A 13,991-nucleotide genomic window follows, 5' to 3' on the forward strand; every position below is an offset into this window, starting at 1 on the left:
ATGTTCCTGAGGTTTCTGGTATCTGAAAATTTAATATCACCTGGCTTTTTTCTTCTTTATATTTCAGGTACTACAACTTTCATTGTATTTTATTTAAGAGAAGACTAGAAGGCTTTAACGCTATTTAGACGTTTACCTTTGTTTGGCTTTTACTTGGAAGATGGATATGGGTTATTACTGCTTCAAAGCATTCTGTATACATAAAAGCAGCTTCTTGCCTCTAGTTTGCACCTTGCTTCCATTATTTAAGCCAAACATTGTGAGCCTCTAAAGAATGCTGCTGAGATGGGTGAGAAGTATACTGTAGGTCTTGCACTTTGTTTGCTGTTCTTATCTCATGGATGCTGAGAATTACCTTTAGAGGTTTAGAAATGTTAAATCACATTGTTTCTTGTTGCCTGTTGGGTCGCCTCAGACTTGCTAAAATCCCGTCAGGTACAGTTAACGTATTAAGCTGCCGACTGAAGCATGTTGTTAATAGTTTATTATAAGCATAGACATACTGTGGTCTTGCTAACAGGCAGTCCCAGTGGCTCTGCAGCTGCGGTTGTTTGTAGGATTATATATTGAACTGAATGGACAGAACCAATCTGGGTTAAAAATATCCTTCCTTGGAAAATTTAACCCATATCTGCCCCTTGATATAATGCATTATGAATTATATAAACAATCTGTAGTGAACAACTGGTAAGGCCATTGTGGGCTGGAGAATCAATTGCAGGGAGTAAGAAAGGATAAAAACAGCAAAAATGCTAAGTAATCGAACTTGTAGTTGTAATCCTCACTAGCTTGAGGTCATGGTTCTAAGATACAGTAAGTCCAGCTTTAGGACTACTAAAATGACATTAAATATTTCACAGCTCTATGATATAAAGGGCTGATCTAGTGTAAACTTGCTTTGCTAGTTCAAATCTGTTCAAAGAGCACTAAGAGGTAATCTTTGTATCAGTAGGCTTTATGCCAGATCAAACATGAAGCCTGCTTAAAGTAAGCATTAAATTGTGAGATCGGTGCAAACCACCGCACATGCCTGACAGTGCAACAGCGTTTAGTATTTGTGCTCATTGCTACCCTGTGTCAGACACATATTGTAAGCTAGCACTGCACAAATCCAATACTGGTCATTGTGAAAACATGGTTAGAGAAACAAAAGTATTAAACATTAATCTGTCCTGTTAGAACAGCACTATATGTTTTCTGTGCTTGAGAAGAAAAAGTGCTGTTCTTAAAGCTTTCAAGTGCTGCATAGACAGAAACTTGTATTTGCAGGTGGATTGTTCATATTATTTAAGCAAAGTAATCTCTAATACAGCTTGAATGTAGGGCTCTACTCTGAGCCTTAGAAATACCAAGTCTTTCTTGGCGTGCTTATTAATCCTGCTTTGCAGCGTTGTCTTTCAGGTGAGGCCTGTTTATCTTTTCCTTTATTAAAAGGCAAATTCAGAGTTTAAACCTGATTCTCTATGAGCTAAGCTTGGGGCTTAGGAGCTGAAAGGAAGAGTTGTTTCTTTCCGGCTCTGCTCATAGTACTCTCACCTGCCTAAACTCACTAAACCACAAGAAAATTAATGTGGTACTCCAAATACCTCTTCAAAAACTGGTAACTCTAAGTCAGCAGAAATTTCAAGCTACCTTACTCAAGACCCATTTGTGGGACTGTGGGATAGAAGAGTGAGTGAGATCTTTCCTTTTTGGCTGCAGAATGCCACTTTGGTTACCTCAGGTGCTAGTGAAATTGCACACTAAGATAGAAGACTTACTTTTGAGTTTGTCTGCAGTTGTCAGTTGTGCTCATAAAATTTCAAGAAAAATCTTCTAGAAATGTGAAATTTAAAACTTCAAAGTAACTTTCCACTGTTGTGGTCTTAACAGCCTTATATCTCAAAATTTTGTTGTAAGGGTGAACCTGCATTCCCTTTTACAGGGATATACAGCAGTACATCAGAGCTAGTTTTCCTGTGACATACTTGGTGTGTGACTTGTGGGCACCTTGGGTATCTAATGGAATAAATGGGTGAGTTCTGACTTTTGTCCAGGCTGACATGAGGCTTGTGAGAAGAAACAGTCTTTTATTGGACCAACTAATAAAATCTGTGATTGGAAGAAAGGAGAGATTTGTGATAGATTAGCTCTTGGGGAAACTTGCTGTGCTGGTTGCTTTGCGTTCTTCAAGAAGCCCATAGATACCTTTGTGATAAACCGCAGAGTTCTTCCACTGGTGAAAGAACCTTCTACCTGTACTGCACTACTAGTGCCAGTGTGAAACAGATTGCATAATTTGTGATATCAAAAATTAATGAGACAATCTCAGGGTATACATATGTATATTGTAATGATAACTGTCACAGCTTAGATCATTATTTGTCAAAATAATAGTATCAAGACCTGAGTACAAGTCTGCTGTGCTGCCTCTGTTCTCTTGGCATGTAAAACATCCATAGAAGCTACAGGAAAAGAAAAAGACAAACCGACAAAAGCCATACCCTGTGAACCTGAGCCTCAAGTAAAATTTTGACAGATTGTCTGCTTTAGATTTTTTGGGGTTAAGGATGGAATGCAATGACTGCCCTTTATAGTGGATTAGTCAGATCTCTGTGTGCGTGTAAATGTTGATCTGGTTGTTGGTAGATATAACTGTCTGCTTTTCCATTGGAGAGGAAGAATACTTCGCAGTTCTTGAGACCTGCTGGAGGACTCTTTTGGTTTTTTTTCTTTTTTTTTCTTTTTTTTTTTCATACATCGACATGGTCCTGAGATACTTCACCTTCTACAATCTAGTCCCCAGTCTTTCAAGACTTTCCTGCCATCTAGAAGCTTGAAATAATTCCTTAAAGCATGAAACACATAGGCAGCTTAACTACATTTTCACTAATCAGATAGATTAGATCGGCCTTTCTGTCACACATTCAGCTGTGTGTTCAAAAACACAGATATGTCTGTGTATCTGATTCTGTAACATAGAATTGCTACCAGTGGAAGCTTTTGGATGCTCTGAGCTGTGTACTTCCTGTCAAACTCATCCTTACCTATGCTATTACTGGAAGAAAAGAAAATGAGGAAAATAAGATGGAAAGAAAACAATTTGAGAAACTAATGTCCTGTGTCTTGGAAAAAGGACTAATATTTCTTATGTTAAGGTAGTATTTGTGGGCAGAAGACTTCTGAAAAAGCAAAATCAGCATCAGTACAGCCACTTGGCCTCCTGACTTGTATTCTTATTTAGGGCTACATGTTAAGTTTTATTGGTGGTATTATTTTTAAATTTTACAGTAATGGTCTTATAAATTTGATATGGAATATACTGGATTTAATTATGGGTACGTAGTACACAGCTTAAAAGCAAATTTTGTTTAGTAAGTGGATTTTAATTATACTGTGGTTTGCTGGACCACTTGGTTTTCCTCTCCTGGTGTTAATTGTTTTCTTAATACACTAGTAAAGGTAAAAGATGCTTTAATTGTAATGTTCTGGTGAAGTCAATTTACATACTTCAATCCATGCTCTTTTGTGTTGGGTTGTTTGGGTTTTTTTGTGTGGTTTTTTTTGTTTTGTTTTTGTTTTGGGTATTTTCTGTTGTTTGTTGGGTTTTTTTTTAAGGCATTAAAGTGACACTGTTCCAGAATGCTAGTGGTAAGAGGTGCTGTTCTTAAACAAGTGGTCCTTATTCAGAAAATGAATAATTGCAGTAGTATTTTGGAACAATGCACCTCTTCCTATGCAACCTTAAAGGAAAAATAAACTCTTATGTACAGCATTTATCTAGGGAGAAAGCTGATACAGATATGGACTGGGGTATATCCTTTTCAATATAGAATCATAGAATCATAGAATGGTTAGGGTTGGAAGGGACCTTCAAAGGTCATCTAGTCCAACCCCCTGCAAGGAGCAGGGACATCCCTGACTAGGTCAGGTTGCTCAGAGCCTCATCCAGCCTGGCCTTGAACATTTCCAGGGATGGGGCCTCCACCACCTTTCTGGGCAACCTGTTCCAGTGTTCTAGAACTCGCATTGTAAAAATTTTTTTCCTAATTTCTAATCTAAATCTGCCCCCCTCTATTTTAAAACCATTGCCTCTTGTCCTATCACAACAGGCCCTACTAAACAGCCTTTCCCCATCTTTCTTGTAGGCCCCCTTGAGGTACTGGAAGACCGCTATCAGGTCTCCCTGGAGCCTCCTCTTCTCCAGGCTGAACAGCCCCAACTCTCTCAGCCTGTCCTCATAAGAGAGGTGCTCCAGCCCTTTTATCATCTTCGTGGCCCTCCTCTGGACCTTCTCCAACTGGTCCATGTCCTTCTTGTGTTGGGGGCTCCAGAATTGGACACAGTACTCCAGGTGGGGTCTCACCAGGGCAGAGTAGAGGGGGAGAATCACCTCCCTCGACCTGCTGGCCATGCTTCTCTTGATGCAGCCCAGGATGCGGTTGGCCTTCTGGGCCGCAAGGGCGCATTGCCTGCTCGTGTTAAGCTTCTCATCCACCAGCACTCCCAAGTCCTTCTCCTCAGGGCTGCTCTCCATCCATTCTCTGCCCAGCCTGTATTTGTGCCATGACCCAGGTGCAGGACCTTGCACTTGGCCTGGTTGAACTTCATGAGGTTGACACGGGCCCACCTCTCCAGCCTGTCAAGGTCCCTCTGGATGGCATCCCTCCCTTCCAGCGTGTCGACGGCACCACACAGCTTGGTGTTGTCGGCGAACTTGCTGAGGGTGTACTCTATCCCACTGTCCGTGTCGCCGACAAAGATGTTGAACACTAGCATATACTTTCAATATACTCCGTCAATGCTTTAGCAATAGAACCATAAGGACTTATATCCTCAACTTTATTTTATATACATCTATGTACATCATGTAACTCAGCGATGAAGTATGTATTGCATTCTTTTGTGTACCTGAAACAAGGAAGACTTGAGTGAGTTACAGCTTCCAGCTACAAAGTCTGGCTATGCACTAGAAACTTCAGTGTCTCATGACCTCTGCTTTTGTGGTCCCTTTTTCAGTTCCTCACAAGAATACAAAGCTTGAATTCATCCAGAGTACCATCTACTAGCTATGTAGCTCAAAGGTGGCTATCCTTGAGTGATAGAGAGCAGACTTATTAGTAAGAAAGCTAAATTTTTAAAAGATAGAAAAAGGCACTGGCAGAATGCTCAAAGATTATGAACTTCCTACCCCTCTATCAGGACAAGCAAACCAACAGTGAAACTATTTCAATAAAATTTGTGCCTGTTGTAGCAAAGATAGTAAGGAAAAGTGTGTGATTTCATCGGGTGAGGAGAGAAGGGAAGTGACTGTGGTTGGTTTTAGGGTGAGTTGGTTCATCTGTTTTAAGTGATCACACGTTCCTTTATCTTCACATGAATTTTCCTGTGAAATCTAATTTTTGTTGTTTCTGGATATGGTCACTAGGCCAGTGAACTGAGGTTCTGTTACAGTACTAATAAACTGGTTTTATTCCATGTGATTTCTGGCAGTGCAGCTATGAAATTACCAACTGAAGAATCACATATGATGGAGCTTTCATAGAAGCTAATAGAATGCATTCTGCCAACAGACTTAGTGTGCCTTTGATATATTAACCCAGTTTTGGGTATAACTTGCTAGCTCATCCAGATATCTAGGTGAACAAATACACAAAACTACATGTGGAATTGAAACTTTATATTACATTACTGGGGTGAATTTTTTTAGCCTTAAGATTCTGCTGCAACCTACCATGATAACTATATATGTTTAACTTAAACCTGAGTAGTGCCAGTAGTTTATTTCATAAGCAGAAAGCTGCTTATGAAACTGAACTTTTGACTGTGAATAGTTAGCTAGCAAGATGCTGAAAGGTGGCTTGGCATTTCCAGGGAAGTGTTTTTAACTGTAAACAATGTAAGGGCTTAGATAAGGAACACTAGCAATCAGGCAGTCCAAGAGGGGGAGAAACAGACATCTTCTGTGGAACTCCCAGTGGGAGCCAGGAAAGTGTCATGGGCCTAAATTGTTTGAGGGCTAGTAGGAAGAGATTAATTTGCTTCTTGGGTCTTTCATAAATTCTTGCTTTCTGTCTTATCTAATTTGGGAGATTAGTACTTCTTGAGAGTAGCCTAAATCTCATAGGGATGCCAAGAGAGTATTTTGAAGCCATAGAGAAGACTAGTATTCTCCCTGGACATGAACACCTGTGAGAGATCATTGTCAAACAATAACAGTTTTCTTAATTTTATCATGTTAGGAAAGAAATCTTAAATCAATTTTGCAGCAGAATCAAATCCTGGGTACTAGTTGCTCTGAAATTGTTCATTATGAAATCTCAGGGCTTACTTTGGAGATTGTATGAATGCTAATCAGCTTGCTAATAGTTAAATAAAATTGATTTAATGTCTAATAAAAAAAGCATTACTTCTGGTGACTGTTACAGTAAGAACTGGAGACTGATAGTGTGTATGCAACAACCTTTCTGTTAAGGAAAGCAAGCCTTTTGAAAATAATTTCAAAAAATGAGGAGAAATCATGTGGTAGATACTCAGCCCTGTCCATGAAAGTACAATTGCCACTGCTTGCTGGCTTAAACTAATGGAGTAATATTTTTGAAGGTTAGCTTCTTAGGAATGAAGAAGCTGTAGCACACAGTAGTGCTTCCTTGAAAACCTCTAACTAGAACTTGTTCCATGTGAACTTGATGCAGCCAACAAACAGCAGAGAAATGCCTGATTGTGTTCTGAAGAAGTTCTACCTCAAGCTGTATCTTTATATGACTGCAGAAAGTTAACCTCCATTAGTAGAAATGATAAATATCTCTTTATGGAAATGTTCAGTACATAGATCTTCTAAAAAGAGGCTACGCTCAGAATTTTTGCTTAAAATTAAGAGTTCCTGATTATATCTGAGCAGTCATAATGAACGATAATATGAAAGAAGACAGGTGTGTATAACAGTCTTGGAGAAACAGCAAATTTTGTATGGGTTAGGGTAGCAATGGCACATCCAGCTGGTACTATTGTCAAAATAATTTTGCAAAGCAGCAAATTATTTTCAGACTCAGAATAAAATAATGAACTCTACATAAGTAGTTTCCTAATTATCGTATTTAAAAAAGATCTTACCAAGAACTCTTAATACTTCTTGAAAAATGTGAGGAGCTAGAATGTTCAGATTCTTGTAGAGCACTCAGCGGAAGAGCCTTCAATGATAAAATACTCGTCTGTGTTTATGACTCAGTTCACACAACATAGCTATGATTTAATACTGCAGTTTCATATTTTAATTGTGTTTAACGACAAGGTAGATGAGGACAAATTTTAGATGTTAGTTTTAGTCATCCCATCCAGTTCCTTGTCTGGAGGCTAACATTTTGTATGTAATATTAAGAAAGGCTGTGGTTTTGATCAAACTGAGCCAGAACTGCTTTTATGAATCACGTAAGATAGAAGATTTTGCACTCGTAGAGGGATAATGTGGAAGACTCCTCTCCTTACCTCTCTGACCAGTGCCTACTGTTACTAAGCAGATTTATTCACACTCTTGTTTCCACTTGGAATGGAGGAGGCAGTCTTTCAGTTGCTTTTTTGAATTGCAAGAAATAGCGTTTGGCATTTGGAAGCAACAGACAGTCCTATTCAATAGCTGAAAGATCCGGAGTAATCAGTGGATTTGAATTACTCCGAGGAGATTTCAGTTCAACACATAGAAAAATTCCTTTAAATAAAACAAGCAGAAACTAGACTTTACATCTAGAATTCCTTTCAGTCACTTCTTCCTACATGTATAGTTCGTACAGCTCTTCTTTTTGATGATTGTGAACTTTGTAGGATTAAGAAAGTAAAATTACATTAATAACTCTCTGCATTTAATAGTGAATTTAAACTTTGACTGAACTGTGTATTATGCAACAAAATGAAGTGGTTTTCTCAGGGTTTTTTTAATGTTCTCTTTTTAAAAGCCCTTTGAGGCAAGAAAGGATGTACAAACAAATACTTTCTTACTAAAGGTCTGGAGAGTAGCAATTGACAGATTTCTGTTGAGGCACTGACATTAATCTATAATACAAAATCCTTGTGTGATAAGACAACACGTAACTAATCATTTGAAGTTGTTAATGTTAGCAATTGGAAAATATTTTTTAGTGTTAATAAACCAAGCTTGAAGATTATTGTTGTGGTGCTCAAATAATTTCTTTCAACAGTTTTTTGTTTTGCTTTCCAAAGAAGAAACAATTAAAAAAATAATTGGAATCTTTAGAGGTGAAAAAGTACTGTCTGGATTTCCATGTATGATAGTAGATGATCTTGTATAACAAGAACAATTGCTATACCATGGCCAAATACATGTCTGTCCATCTGTGACTACAGTTTTCAAAAGCATCTTTACCTTTGTGTCTTCCCTTCCATTTTTCCTGTGCCTGCCTTCCTCCTTCCATCCCTCCTCTCCCCAGAGGAAAAAACCAGACAGACCTGTCTTGGTTCAGTGCTAGATTTTATTCAGAGACTTAGAGCTTTTGTTTATTCAACTTACTGTGGTTAATGTAAATAACACTGTCCTTATTTGTGTTCTTTTGGTCATTTCTGTATTTGTTACTTATATTCTTCACAGAGAAGAAAATACATTTGATCTGCTTTTGGAAATGACTTGCTTAGAAATCTAACTGCTTTCACTTAAATGGAAATGTAATCGGATAGGAATGTTCCAAGACCTGCTAGGATCTACTTAAGATTTAGTGTTAGGATTTCTTATTTGGATTTTTTTAACCAAAATAAGCACGACTCAGTGGGAAGCTGATGAGACAGTGGCCTTGAAAATTACTGCAGTATAAATACTAATTGCAGAGATTAATGTTTTCGATTTTGAACCTGATACATACAATGAATACTGCAGTAAGGTACATACTGTTTTTAAGAAATGGTTAAAAAAATAATCTTTTGTTTTTCTTTTGAACTTTCTAAATATTTGTAAACTTATTTTTCTTACTCTATAGGAGTCAGCAGTAACAGGTGCTGTCAATCTGTTATTACCAGAGTATTTGCACCATGACCTGTCTTGTAGAGAACAAATTATTAATTGTGACTTTCTTCTTCCTTTTGTATTTTGGAGGTGGTCTTCCTAAATCCCTTTCTTCTGTGTACCACCTCTTCCTCAACCCTTGGGAAAAGGAAAAGGTAAACTATTTGCCATTTGCAAGGTAAAGCCGTTAGTGCCTCTGAAGCAGTATAGCTGCTCTGGTAATGGCAAATTGATTATGTTGTATAGCTTGACTGAATCCTAATGGAGCTAGCTGATCGTGCTGTTTAGATTATAGTTTAGTTTAAGGCGTTGTCTAGTACATGCATATCAAAATCTAAATGTAAGATTTCTCTTTATTCACAGTGTCCATTTTCATGTTTCAAATAAATTAAGCCTAATTAATAAACTGTTTTAAACTTTATACATGTCTGTCTAGTGCCTTTGGAAATATTTGAGATTAATTCGTTTAGGAATAATCACTGTAAGCAAAATCTACTTAATGGGTTCTCATTGAAATATAAGTAGAAGAATTTTCATATCTCTTGTCCTAGTGAGTAAATGCATGTTTTAGCACTTAACTGAAATAATGCAGTTTCATGGAGCTGTATATATTTGATGTGACCGTATTTCAGCTAGCTTTTATAGGAAGGCAAAAGATTGTTAAAATAAAACTTGATTCAATACGTAAGTAGTGCAGATTATATTTTGCTTTTTTTTTTTTTTTTTTAATTCTAACAGTTATTTAGCAGACTGTCTGTAAACTACTGCATCAAATACCTTATCGGTGTGTGATACTGCTGTTTGCAGCCTCAGCTTCCACTTCCATATATTGCTTTTCTGTGCAATATGAGGGCTCTGATAAAGTCTTGAACTATTCTAATAAGTAGATGAGAGCTTAAGTGTCTGGGTAGTAAACAGCTAAGCATGGTTTCAACTAACTTCTAGAAATCTAGGGCAAAACATCCTTTCAGAATGGTAGTTTGGAATGCATAAAAATGATGTGCATGGTTCAGTGTAACAGGTATGCGTACTCTTAGGGAGCTAACTCTGCATATTCAAGTTTCTGTTCTTGTTTAAAGTTTGTAGGCATCTTGAAGCTGCTTTTTAAGCCGCTGTTCTGTGCATTAGCACAGTGTGTTCTGGGGTCTATAAAAATGAAAAAAAAAAGTAACTTTGATCCTACAAAAGATGTACAGTTTTACGTGGTCTAATTGAAACATTTTAAAGAAAACTGTTGCTTTTGTTACTATATTTTATCAGAGAATGCATTGAGGTAGAAGTACATATTCTGGATCAATCTTTTTGAGATTTACAATATTATTGTCACATGAATGAAGAACTAACATTTTCAGTATCTTTCTGGAACTTCCTTATTCTGATTTATGCAGAAATATTTTTAATCCTGAGAATCTCAGAACATAAAAATCTTACTAAGTATGATTATTACATTTGTATTTTAATACTGTCGTGTTGTAATTAGGTGTCAAGCTGTTTTTATTTTTAAAATTTACTGTTTAAACACTGATCAGGTTTGTAAAGTCTGAAATACATTGCCTGAAAACACTCTTCCTCTCTTTAAAGGACACCTTGATTGTGTGGTCTGAAGCTGAAAATTATGATTTGGCACTTAGCTTTCAAGAAAAAGCAGGATGTGATGAAATATGGGAAAAAATATGTCAGGTAAGTTTGACAAATGTAAGATTGAGACACCTATATTGTCTTAATGTTTGTGTTTAAAATTCTTAGACTGTTCTAAGAGGCGAATCTGAACACGAATAGGCAGAAAGTAAAAACTATCATCTTAGCCACCTCCCCCAGATTTCATATGCTTGAGTTTGAAAACTTTTTCCTTCCTCCAGAAATTTGATATGAACTTAAACTATGTTTGGGGTTTGGGTTTTTTTTAGCTCTATTATTGCCCAAAGAAGTTTAGCTCAAAATGAGTGTTTAAAAAGTTTCATAACAATCAATTTCATAATTAACTTTTTCCAGGTTTGCCAGAAAGGAGAAGATTATCAGTCCAAAGTTTTATTGTAGAGAGAAGAATGTATGTGAGGTTTTGGTGGATTTTATAGTGTATTTCTCATGGGTTTAACAATATCTTACCCACATTTCTCTTTCTACATTTGTCATTCTTTTCTTTCTCTTACCTAATTCTTCTTTTTCAGGTGAGGGGAATATTGAGTTTCTCAACAGAACTTTTTTTCCATGTAAATCTGTCAGTATGCTTCTGTTGAGTGTCAGGGTATGAAAGACTGATCTAATAGTTGATGGAGGAGATAGCTCTATCCCTGTGTTATCACCTCAGAGCTGTAATTCTTACAGTTTAAAGAAATCTTGTATGTGGCATGTATATATTTTAATAATAACTCGTTACGTTTTATCACTGACCCGATGACTGTATCGTCTGAATCAGTATTGTTTCTGCGTAACATTTGGTCTGTATCGTCTGAATCAGTATTGTTTCTGCGTAACATTTGGTCAGGTATTAACTATTGTCCAATACCCAGAAGAGTTTAGTCAGTATATTCACTGATGTTAGTTCAGTTTGGCAGTTCTTGTTTGGTTTCTTCCCTCCATTTCAAGCATGACAACTCTTAAAAACTTCTGTGCTACATTAGGTGGCATTTCTCTGAGTTAGTCTACTCTCTCTATGTGCTCTCTCTTTCTATTCTTAACAAACATGTAGCTCTCTCTACTCTGTCTTTTGGAGTTTGTTCTCACTGATTTCAGCAATAAAGCAAAAGGAATCTGCTTTCATAATTGCATGTGTATAGATAATTCCTTTTTTTTAGGAATGAGTTTTTTCCACAATTTACCACTTACAGAAGCACAGAAACATTTCCAGGAACCTTAGCAGGCGAAAGACCAGAAGTTGGGGACAGAAATAAAATGGGGGAAGGGGGAAATTGTGTTCTTGGGAAGCACCCAGATAAGAAGCCCAGCTTCCTCAGCTTCATGTAAAGATCTAATATTTTTGTAAGAAACCAGTGTCTTTACATCCTGTTTTGGGGCTATGGTATTGTATTTGTGTCTAGTGTACTTCAAAGATCTCAGACATCCTTGATCGTTAAAGCTTCTTCTAAAAGGAAAACTTTGACACCACTTATAATGGAAGCGGTTGCTGATATATAAGTAGAACAGTACATCGGTTTTAACAGCATTCTGGATTTTAATATTAAGTAAAGGCTTGCTGTTATCCATGAATAATTATTTCTCCCAGACTTTTTTTTTTTTTGCCGATTTTCAAGATTAAAAAGAACAGTACCTTCTACTGTTCTCCACAGCAGTGCCTTTCTGGATTTGACACATGAGACTCGGAGCAGATACTACAATTAAGATGTCATTAAAGCTGTACTTTCTGCAGTTTCCTTATTGTATCTCTAGAGGGATGTTTGCAGGTCCTGTGCTGTTTTTCAGACAACTCCTGACTTCCACTACTCTCTTGTTCATGTTTCTTTGAGTTTTTCTGTTCTTAAGAGGGGATTCTGTGCCTCTGTTGAGTATTTAGAAAGTCCATGGTAACAGATTTTGACTTAAAGCTCTCCAGAACTGTAAACAACAACTAAATTAACAGGACTGGCCTCTCTCCTCTGTTTGAGATAGCAGAAGCTTTGGAAAGCATCAAGAGCCGTTAAATAGCCTATAGATAAATGTTTAAAACTGGCCCTGCAATAAGATAATATTGGTTTGCATTTGAAAATCTGTCTGCAGAAAATAAAGACTGCAAATGTATAGCTTACTTCAGTGGTATATTAAAAAGTTGTTATACATACTAATAATTATGAATTTCCTTTTTTATTTGAAGTACTCAGAAATAGTAGCATTTTTCTTTATTCTTCCTCGCTGTAATAGAAAATAAATAGAATTAAATACCTAATGTAGAAATAATTTTGTAAAGCCTTCTCTTTGAAGACATCTTTTCATTATCTCATGTTTTCTAAACCAGCTGTGCTCAATGTCAAACTTACTTGAGTTTCCACAACTTTGCACTTCTGTTTCAGCCATTCAAAGAAAAAGAGTGTGACATTTGAAACTGTATTTTTTAAAAAGCATTCAAGTGGCAGTAAACATTTTTTGAACACATCTTATGTTGTAGGTTCAAGGCAAAGACCCTTCTGTCGATATTACTCAGGACCTTGTCGATGAATCTGAGGAAGAGCGTTTTGATGATATGTCATCACCAGGTCTAGAATTGCCATCTTGTGAATTAAGTCGTCTAGAAGAAATAGCGGAACTTGTGGCATCTTCACTACCTTCACCATTACGTCGTGAAAAACTCGCACTAGCACTGGAAAATGAGGGCTATATTAAGAAGCTCTTGGAAATTTTTCATGTGTGCGAAGACTTAGAGAACATTGAAGGACTACACCACTTATATGAGATTATCAAGGGAATTTTCCTTTTGAATAGAACTGCACTTTTTGAAGTAATGTTTTCCGAGGAATGTATAATGGACGTAATTGGATGCCTAGAATATGATCCATCTTTATCACAGTCGCGGAAACACAGGGAATTTCTAACTAAAACGGCAAAATTTAAAGAGGTGATTCCTATATCTGATCCAGAGCTGAAGCAAAAAATACATCAGACATACAGAGTACAGTATATTCAAGATATGGTCCTACCCACTCCCTCAGTTTTTGAGGAAAACATGCTATCAACACTTCATTCTTTCATCTTTTTTAATAAAGTGGAAATAGTTGGTATGTTACAGGTAAGTTTCAGAATTTCGCAATCTCTTTATTTGTGCTTTGGTGGGAGGAAGTTAATACTTTTTCTTGGAAAGATTGAGGTGCTTTGGTGGGAGTTTCACTTCTGTGATTCTGGAAGTTATTTTGAAGTATGACGCAAAAGGCATGGATTTGAGTACAGAGCTGTTACGTATATGTTCTTAAATTTCAGGTTTTGGACTAGATTCTTTGTAACTGATTTAAATGGAGCAAACATACAGAAACCTGGATGAGGTTGTTTGGAATGAATAGTACTGTTTGCATTTTGAAGG

The 13,991-nt window shown here is 36.9% G+C and overlaps 1 protein-coding gene across 1 annotated transcript in view; it reads left to right on the plus strand.

Moving 5' to 3' along the window:
• Positions 1-13,991, plus strand: part of PPP4R3A (protein phosphatase 4 regulatory subunit 3A) — a 47,363-nt gene that overhangs the window by 9,965 nt on the left and 23,407 nt on the right. The window contains exons 3-4 of the mRNA XM_086748193.1: positions 10,568-10,666; positions 13,086-13,703. Coding sequence (XP_086604319.1) covers positions 10,568-10,666; positions 13,086-13,703 — 717 coding nt within the window. The remainder of the gene's footprint in view (positions 1-10,567; positions 10,667-13,085; positions 13,704-13,991) is intronic.

The sequence above is a fragment of the Chlamydotis macqueenii genome, chromosome 5 (genome assembly GCF_036417535.1).
Source record: "Chlamydotis macqueenii isolate bChlMac1 chromosome 5, bChlMac1.mat, whole genome shotgun sequence".
In the NCBI taxonomy this organism is placed as follows: domain Eukaryota; kingdom Metazoa; phylum Chordata; class Aves; order Otidiformes; family Otididae; genus Chlamydotis; species Chlamydotis macqueenii.